The sequence below is a fragment of the Tachysurus fulvidraco genome, chromosome 23 (assembly GCF_022655615.1).
Source record: "Tachysurus fulvidraco isolate hzauxx_2018 chromosome 23, HZAU_PFXX_2.0, whole genome shotgun sequence".
Classification (NCBI taxonomy): Eukaryota; Metazoa; Chordata; class Actinopteri; order Siluriformes; family Bagridae; genus Tachysurus; species Tachysurus fulvidraco.
The window spans coordinates 3,149,299-3,159,576 of record NC_062540.1 but is presented as its reverse complement, the minus strand read 5'-3'; the positions used below and the strand labels follow the sequence as shown (position 1 = coordinate 3,159,576).

General features: G+C 36.8%; 1 protein-coding gene across 1 annotated transcript; it reads left to right on the top strand.

Moving 5' to 3' along the window:
• Positions 1-523: 523 nt before the first annotated feature.
• Positions 524-3,544, top strand: LOC113641656 (zinc finger protein 189-like). Its single transcript, XM_027144512.2, has 2 exons — positions 524-725; positions 2,171-3,544. The coding sequence occupies exon 2, from the start codon at positions 2,176-2,178 to the stop codon at positions 2,941-2,943; it is 768 nt and encodes a 255-aa protein (XP_027000313.1). The 5' UTR covers positions 524-725; positions 2,171-2,175; the 3' UTR covers positions 2,944-3,544.
• Positions 3,545-10,278: the final 6,734 nt, after the last annotated feature.

The window sequence follows — 10,278 nt, the reverse complement described above, 5'->3', positions numbered from 1 at the left end:
AGGTTCTTCCATGGAATGGTTTGAGAACCATGAGTCCATAATATATATATTTCCTTTTGAAACAGGAAGCCAGACCAATGGCCCGTTGAAGTGCTTGACTGATTTACACACCACATTCTTTCCCAAATTAAAGAAGCCTCACAGCAGCGTAGCAAACTAAGCCACAGCTGCCTTGGTGACATTCAACAAGACAGTAAATGTAAATAATAGGATCTTGTGAGACAATATAATGAAGAGCTTCATCTTTTGGAGTTATCCAACGTCTCGGAAATCTAATCATGAAAAGATTTCATAAAATCCATAGTATTATTTACTCATATAAAGACAGAACCAGGTTTTTAACCATTGGGAATTTATTCTGGCATTAAACAGCCCCAAGTCCTCAAGACAACACTCTTTGTAAAGTCTTTGAAATGAAGAAATTAGAAAAAAATAAATAAAATGTAAAATTTCAATATTTTCACAAATGTCCTTTGTGTTTTTATTTTTTTTATTTTTCGTGATCTAACACCATGTTGATGTCCATAGCTTTAAGAGACAGGTAGAAATAGTGTATGACTTTAGTGCTACTTCTGATAAACGTGCTTATCTTTCACCCTTAGGACCAAAACAATCAGTAGTGAATGATGGCGCACCGGAAGTGACGAAACGCTTAAGCGTTGCCTGGCGCGAGCAGAGAGGACGTTATTGCTTGTTTTTTATTTTCCCCCTTGAACATTATGCAGGTAAAAAAATACACAAGACGTCGTCGGTCATGAATAAAGGTTATATTTACGGGAAGCCGTTTTTATTTTAACGGTGTTTCCGGTCGTGTAGCCGCGCGCGTGCGTTAGTAAGAAGTGAAGTCAGAAAAGTTTGTTTTGCTTCGTATTAAGTGTCCGAGCTAACAAAAACATAGAGATAAAAGTGTCCCGGTGTCGTAAGACACGTGTCCTGCGTGTGTTATCTGTGTCTAAGGAACAATATTTTTATCTGAGAGAAACAAAACAACGCTGTGTGACATTAAAAAAAACCCAGTTTTCAAGAGGTAAGCGTTTGTTTTGACACGTTGTCGTTACCTACAGGGTTTAAACACTAACAATGGTGTAATGTGTGTAATGTGCACGGTGTAAAGTCTTATTTTAGTGAAAATAACATCGAGGTAAAGTTTGCAGTTGCGTTATATAACGTCGAGAGATGTGCATTTTGTTTACACGTGCACGTGCTCAGGTCTTGTTCCAAATAAACAAATAACGAATAAACAAACGCGTTTATTTAATAATAGAAAATCTTAATATATATATCCTGGAAGATATATGGATTTTTTTTCTCTTGGAACAAATGGGAAATGTGAAAAAAATATGCCGTTAGAATGAAATAAAACAGACTGCCAAAGGAAGGTGTGCGACCGGAAGTGCTTCTTTAGGATTTTCCGGTTTGGTGCTTGTTGGTTTTTTTGTTCTTAAATTACTGTTATTTTTGTGGCATTTGAGAGCTCGCTTTTTCGCGTTGTTTAAAATCTTTCTAGGTTTATATAAGATTATCTACAAAAATAGTAATAATAAACAAAATCCAATACTAACCAAGAAAGAAGCAGAAGAATTAATAAACACATCGAACACTTTCATATCAAACATTTAAAGTGTTTGATTGAGAAATCCTAAGCCATAATGCAACGAACTGGGGACAGTTTATTTATTAGATTTGAAGTTACATCATTGTGCTCTTCTCAACAGGTGGAGACATTTCTCTTTAAATACATGTTTAACTGTAGTTTGTGTCTGCGTTTCCTCCAGGTTCTGTAGTTCTGTCCCAGTTTTCAGTAACATGCAGGTCGATTAAAATCTCTAAATTGCTCCTAGTTGTGAACGTTTGCTTCTGTTCTGTGACGCTGCCCATCTCTGACTGGGACGTGTGTCCACTACAACCAGGATAAAAGGGGATCTGACTATGAATACTGAATAGGAAATAATAACTTAAGTATTACTCCGCTATGATCGCGTCACTTCCCGTTGAGCAGAGAGTAATGCAAAAGAAGTTTGACGGAGGGGACAGTGATCCCAGAAATGTGTTTTGTAGAGGACTTTTAGGAAGAACATTTTGTTCAACTAACTATTTTTAAATTTAGAATTACAATAATTAGTTGGGTGTGGTTTTTTTTTCTTTCTTTCTTTCTTTTTTTTTTCTCTAGCTGCCATGTCCGTGACGTTCAAGTCAGAGGCTGAACCGATAGATATAAGCAGCGCTGCTCAGCATAAGGTTGAAGGAAAGAGGCTGAAAAAGCCTCTGAATCCCCTGGTGAACCCCCTGATGCTGGCGCCACAGCTGCTCACTGGGCTGGGGCAGTACGTCTGCAGCATGTGTGGCGAAACATTTGGGTCTCTGGCGCAGTTGGCCAGACACGTGCAGTTCCACGATCGTGACCGTCCGTTTCCGTGCGCTGTATGTGGCAAGCGTTTCCTGAGCCGTAGCCACCACGACGAGCACCAGCGAGTGCACACGGGCGAGCGGCCGTTCCCATGCGACCGCTGCGAGCGCTCCTTCACCACCCACCACAACCGCAAGCGCCACCAGCTGATCCATGACAAAGAGGAGGCGTACCGCTGCACCGTGTGTGGCGTGCTGTTCTGCCAAGACCACCAGCTCGGCAACCTCAGCGGGATCATCCGTGTGCTGAAGCAGCACGAAAGCGCGAAAACACGGCGCAATGTACGTCTCAAAAATAAGATCAAGATTGAACCAGGTTCTACCAACGAACAGGAGGAAAACATCAAGAAAAAGCAGAAGCAGCAGCATTACCCTTTTGAAGACTATTCCCATTTTCCTCAGGAAGAAGATGGGAAAACGTCATTCCATGCTGGTGTTCCGCAGGTTCCTAAGAAAGAGGCACATGTTCCTGAAGCACTGCACAGAGCAAGTCTAAAGATAAAAAAGATTGCCTATGACATGGAGGTTATACTGTAAGCTGCCGGTTACTAACTTTAAGCTCTGTCCAGCATATCGTAGTGTTATCCATGCTGTCAACACCTGATTAAAGCTGAACTGAGCATGTCCGAGTAGCAGAACACTAATATGTGCAGGACAGCAGGTTGTCCAGGAACAGGTCTGGTGCTGTACAATGGTGCTGATGATGCAGCAGTGCCATACAGATGTGTGGAGCATTGTAGTTCTAAAAATGGTCATTAGGGGGGAAAAGCAGGATAAACATAAAGCTGCATCATTGTTTTTTTTTTGGTTGTACTGAAAAAGCCTAAACTTTATAGAATACATCAACGCTGTGACTGATATAAATGAGTTGACTGGACAATCCATCATTTTTTCCCCCTAGATTATTACAACACTGATAATTTTGCTTTGTTTTTAGGAACTATGTATTTACTTTCTTACATACATGAAATGGATCTTCTTCCTCCAACATAATGTCACACTAGTATATTTAGTTATGTTGAGTTATCTCTAACACACTTCCCTATTCATCTGCTGTGATTGATATGCCAAGATGACAAGTGGGATATTTTGTAGAACTCTTGACATATCAAAATAAATTAAACTTTATATCACAGGACTTTGTGTTGCTCATTTTACAAATCTGATGATGCCCCAGGTTTATTGATCAGCAGTTGAAGTAATACTCTCAAACATTTCTTATAATATAGGTCATAACAGGTATCTAAAGCATTTGTAAAGAATTAACCTTGTGAGCATTATGTAAATGTATGTTTGTTGTTTTTTTTGTAAATTGGTTATTACACCTTTTAAAACTGTGTCATGTGACAGAATATTACTTAAATAGACATTATCTGTTATTGTAATTATTAGAAATTACTATCTTATCAAGGACACGACGATGCCCAAGACACCGATTTTTTTAAATGATAAATATGTAAATACATTTTCATGCACTATTATTTAGTCCATTTTTTCGATTAACTAAATACATTTTTTTAATGTTTTTTTTAGATTGGAAAATTTTGAGTATGTGGGCACAGAAAAAACTAGATTTTATAGATTTGTTCATTCAGTGGGTTAATAAAATGGATTCATTTCATTTTGTTGATTTTTTTTTCTTTGTCAAAAATGTGATATTTTAAAAATATTTTAAGAATAACACATGTAACAGCAAAGTGAATACATTACAACTTTTAATCTATAAATTACAAAAAACTCAATTCAAAAATATTGATTACTTTTAACATTTTTAATATTGTTTATTTTTACAATTGAAAAATATTTTAATCTTCTTCCTCTACTTTTGGCTTTTTCCGATAGATGGCGCCACAGAATCATCTGTATCTGTCGCACCAATTACCTTCATGTCCTCATTTAACACATCCTTATATCTCCACTTTGGCCTTCCTCTTGACCTCTGACCTCTGGTTACTGTTTTGTCCAAATACAGCATAAAGCTGTTATTTTTTACATTTGCAGTAAAATTCCGTCAAAAGCATTAACAATTTATTCAGGTTTATTTGCACTTCTTTAAGAGATAAATTTACAAGGTTTATCTGTAACCTACAGTACAAAAATATGTTATACATTTTTGTCTGTTTAGTAATAGACTGCTAATAATATATATATATATATATATATATATATATATATATATATATATTTTTTTTTTTTTAAATTTATTTTGATTTTATTAATTGCACCTTAGCAGTTTTGCTACTAAAAAAAATACAATTTAAAAATAAAACTTAAATGTTAGTTTCAGATAATGTTGTGTTTTAGCATATTTTTAGGAGTTAGATATTTTCCCATGTAAATTAACATATATATAAACATAGTTCAGATACTGTAGCATTTATTTAGTAGAATTGAAACATGCATTTTCTATAAAGCCACTTTGAAACAATATGCATACAAATAAACATTAATTGAATTTTGCATGCAGCTTCATCTTGCTACTCAACATGGAAATTGTAGTAAGTACAAAAGACAGCAGAAAGTCCAGATAGAAAAGCTGATTGTATTCCCTCACAAATGATTTGGCCTTTAAGACTAACTATCCATAAATGCAGCTCCCTGTTTTTTTTTTTTTTTTAATGAAAACATTTAGAAGAAAAAAAAAACATGTCAGCAGCCACATAATTTAGACATTTTCTATACGCTCTATATAGCCAGATTGCAAACGAATGCAAAGGAAACTTGTTTTACAAACATAACAAAAGCATTTAAATGTTTATCAAGGGCTGGTCTGGTCAGGAACTTTAGTCGACGTGTGTATATAATGAGTATTAGGGATTTTTTTGCTCCCATTTTTATAAATTATTTAACTTAGTCATTTTTTTCTTTTCTTTTATTCAATTTCCAGATATTTTCAACATTCTCTCATGATTCTGTCTCGAAGCACAAATGTGCTCGCATGACAGGCAAGAACAAACCTAAGTGGTTCTTGTATGTTAAGTGACCGTTTTTGCTCCAACTATGTGTGTTGATTAATGTTTACATGTGAATAAATTCCTAAATTACATTAATATGATTATGTGTACAATGTTGTGAACATTTTGAAGCATGAAAGTTGTGATGGACTTTCATTGGATGGTCATTGATGAGAGAATGTTAAAAATATATTAATTAGCAGTTTGTTATTAAAAGAAAATAGATCATTCTTTGCATACCAAGAAGTATCAGTCGAGGAGTTGCAGGTAGTCTGAGTGTCCTTTCTACATCAGCTGCAGTGGAAGATGCCACGGATATAATGATGAGGACATGATAATGGCTTTTGTGTATTTAATGTTTACATTGTTAAAGAGCACAATGTAGGTTGAAGGTTCTGGAATTAATGAAATGTTAGCAAGCTAAAATTTGCAAGCAAGCTACAGATCAAATCAGTGCCCTATATCATTTCAATGCAATAGTTTATGAAGAATTGCCAGATGACAGTTTACGTCACATGTTCATGGCAAATGTTTACTTGTTTACATGTAATATTTTGACTTTGACATTTTACATTTTTTAAATATTGTTTATTTTTACAATTTAAAAAATGTTTTAATCTTCTTGCTCTACTTTCGGCTTTTCCCATTAGAGGGCGCCACAGAATCATCTGAATCTCTCGCACCAATTACCTTCATGTCCTCAGCGTTGATCACTGAAATGAATCTATAAAAATAGTCACAGTTCCAGTATCCACAATGCGACTTTTTTGTATGTGCAAACATTTATTTGTTGATTATTCTGAGTGTAGGAAATACAGTAAATTATACCAATCCAGATCACATCAATTTCTGTGTAGTTAGTATGTTCCTTACATTCACTGTCTGTGTATTGCTGTATCTGTGATTGGAAAAGGTGCTCATTATCGATTATTATCTATTTGATCGATTCATTTTTTCAGCCCTAGAACATACCGCAGGAACAGACGACACCTCAGGCCTGACAGATCAACCAAACATGATCCACATCCTGACTGTCCCATGCACACTGAGAACGGTGAGAACAACGACACAGTTCCAGCAGCAGTTCAAACTGAGCTATCGCAAAGCATTTGCAGTTGCACTGTCCAAGGTTCTGGACGTACAAGGGCTGGGAGAATCAACCCACACGGTTTAAAGATTATGTGCTTAATTAAGGACGCCAGACGACAGTTTACATCACATGTTCATGGAAAATATTTACTTGTTTACATATGATATTTTGACTTTAACTTTTTACATTTTTAAAATATTGTTTATTTTTACAATTGAAAAATATTTTAATCTTCTTCCTCTACTTTCGGCTTTTCCCATTAGAGGGCGCTCCAGAATCATCTATCTCTCGCACCAATTACCTTCATGTCTTCATTTAACACATCCTTATATCTCCACATTGGCCTGCCTCTTGACCTCTGACCTCTGGTTACTGTTTTATCCAAATACAGCATAAAGCTAATATTATGTTAATAAAAAAAATAGATTTTTAAAAAATAGATATTTTTCTTAACCTTTTGATTTTACTAATATGGCCTTAGCACTTTTGCTACTACTCACTCACTCATTTTTTACCGGGTCACGGGGAGCCTGTGCCTATCCCAGGCGTCATCGGGCATCAAGGCAGGATACACCCTGGACGGAGTGCCAACCCATCGCAGGGCACACACACTCTCTCATTCACTCACTCACACACATATGGACAATTTTCCAGAGATGCCAATCAACCTACCATGCATGTCTTTGGACTGGGGTAGGAAACCCCCGAGGCACGGGGAAGTTTTGCTACTAAAAAAATACAATTTAAAAATAATACAGTGTATGAATGCCCTTAAATGTTAGGTTCAGATAATGTTGAGTTTTAGCATATTTTTAGGAGTTAGACATTTTCACATGCAAATTAACATATATAAACATAGCTCAGACACGGTAGCATTTAATTAGGAGTATTGAAGCATGCATTTTCTATAAAGCCACTTTAAAACAATATGCATACAAATAAACATTAATTTAATTGTCCATGCAGCTTCAGCTTGCTACTCAACATGGAAACCTCAGTGGTTCTTGCATAAGTGACGGTTTTTGCTCCAACTATGTGTGTTGATTAATGTTTACATGTGAATAAATTCCTAAATTACATTAATATGATTATGTGTACAATGTTATAAACATTGTGAAGCATGAAAGTTGTGATGGACTTTCATTGGATGGTCAATGATGAGAGAATATTAAAAATATATTAATTAGCAGTTTGTCATTAAAAGAAAATGCTAATTAATATATTTTTAATATTCTCTCATCATTGACCATCCAATGAAAGTCCATGACAGGCGAGACTGTTTTTTTCTGAAAGTAGATATAAATATAATATCAAGTTAGTATTTATGAATTATTTGTTGTGTATTTTTGTGCATTTTGTGTATGTTCGTTGACAACGATTTTTATTATCGATTATTATCTATTTGACCGATTCGTTTTTTCAGCCCTACAATACACTGCAGGAAAAGACGACACCTCAGGCCAGATCAGCTAAACACGATCCACATCCTGACTGTACCATGCATACTGAGTCCGGTGAGAACAACGACACAGTTCCAGCAGCAGTTCAAACTGAGCTATCGCAAATCATTTGCAGTTGCACTGTCCAAGGTTCTGGACGTACAAGGGCTGGGAGAATCGTCAGACAACCCACACGGTTTAAAGATTACGTGCTTAATTAAGGATACCAGACGACAGTTTACATCACAAGTTCATGGCAAATGTTTACTTGTTTACATATGATATTTTGACTTTTAAAGGTTTTAAATACACGGTTTAAAGATGAATACAGATGAAAATCCTCTCTGCAGTTTTCTGTTCCAAAAATACTGTTAAGTACTGTTTTCTTTCCTCTTTCCTTCGAGCAATAAATACAATAAAATGCCGTTTTATTTTGGTTTACGTCATTTTACCCCGGTAAAAAAAAAAACAGGAATGTAGTGCTTTTAAGCATAACAGGATTATACTGTTAAAATGTTACCTTAAAAATAATTAGCAGATTCGAAGTGTGTGAATGCTTAAATTAAGCTAAAAAAGTTAAGCTAATTGGGCTTAACAGTCTTTGTCAATATTCGTCAATATTTTTATTTTATGTTCTTTTAATTAATATGAAAAATAACCAAACGCGTGATAAACGTGATACATACCTCAGAAACAAATGTCTTAGTCCTACAGAGAACATCGACCACGAGGCAACTTCGATTTCAAGATAAAGGTATAACAGCAAGCTGGTACTCCGAAAAAGTTTTTTTACTTAGGTGCTTTCCATTCGTTAGTCTGTTCACTGCAACAAACATTCACAGGGGATTTTATTGTTTGTCTGTCTCTGACCACAGCATGGTGCAGTGTGCTAATAGTAATGTAAAATGTAATAGCATGTAAAACCCAGCAGTGCCTACTGACATTTTAACACTGCTCTTAATGTACCCGACCCGAAGTGACCCGAAGCATTTTTTTACCCGAACCCGAGGTGCATTTTTTTTTTTAAAGAAAGACCCGACCCGAGACAAACCCGAAAAAAATAGACCCGAGTCCGACCCGACCCGCCGGCAAATTTTTTTAACCCGACTGGACCCGAATGTTGCGTAACTCTACACTAAAGTAGCCGCTACAGAGTGGATTCAAAATTGATTGACAGGTCTGTTTCAACGAAAATTAGCTTACCGCCAGCCACACGATGTCGCAAGCGGTCTTGGCAAACAGAGGAGCTGTTGGAAAAGGACTCGAGTCAATGCACACACGCAAGATACATCAGTTCGGGTCTTCTCGGGTCCGTTCAGTAAAAACACATTCATTTTAAATTACCCGAGATCCGATGCCGCTATTATTAGACCCGACCCGTGTCCGAGGCACACGTGAAACTTTTAGACCCGAACCCGCTCGGGTCTCGGGTCGGGCCTCGGGTTTTCGGATCTAAGTGGACCCGTGAAGACCTCTAGTTGCCACTCCGTCCAGGGTGTATCACATGTATCAAACCCAATGAAGCCTGAAATAGGCACAGGCTCCCCGTGACCTGAGAATAGTTCGGATAAGCGGTAGAAAATGAATGATAAATGTTATACTACTGCGTTGAACTACAGTAGGGATAAGAGAGTGAGATCTCTGTGTGTGTGTGTGTGTGTGTGTGTGTGTGTGTGTGTGTGTGTGTGTGTGTGTGTGTGTGTGTGTGTGTGTGTGTGTGTGTGTGAATTTCTGTCTCGTGGCTCCGTGAGAAAGAAGGGATGCACTGAGCTTCGTCTTCGTCACCTCCACTGAGTTTTGAAGTTGCTGCAGCAAATTTCATCGGTTTGATATATTCAAACAAAGTCCACATTTGCTCATATAAAGTGTGATTCATAACTACAGACCAAATTGTGCCGTCTCTTTTGTGCGAGCGTGTTATTTTGTTGCCTTGAGCTACGGCAGGGATGTTTTTGTGTGTGTGTGTGTGTGTGTGTGTGTGTGTGTGTGTGTGTGTGTGTGTGTGTGTGTGTGTGTGTGTGTGTGTGTGTGTGTGTGTGTGTGTGTGTGTGTGTACTGCAGCGCTGTAACCTGCAAAGCGTGCAGCTTACTTTTTCCCTCTGAACATCCCACAGCATCATACAGAAAAACAATATGCAGGTAAATAGTCAGCCCATACTCCTCTTAAAAATTACAATTTATTTAGCATGGAAATATTATAAAACATATAATTTAAGAAATATATATATTTACAGACATTTAGCCGGATAGAAGTGAGAAAAAAATACAGTGACAGAGCAAAAAGGGGAACAATAAACAGAAGTAGAAGGTTTATGGTCGTCATGGATCGAAAATGTGTTTAAGAATGTCAGCTGATCTTTTCATTAAACGTCTTTACAGAACAGGTGTT

What these genes read in the sequence shown, in the direction of transcription:
- LOC113641656 (XM_027144512.2), top strand. Translation starts at nt 2,176, where the DNA reads ATGTCCGTGACGTTCAAGTCAGAGGCTGAACCGATAGATATAAGCAGC.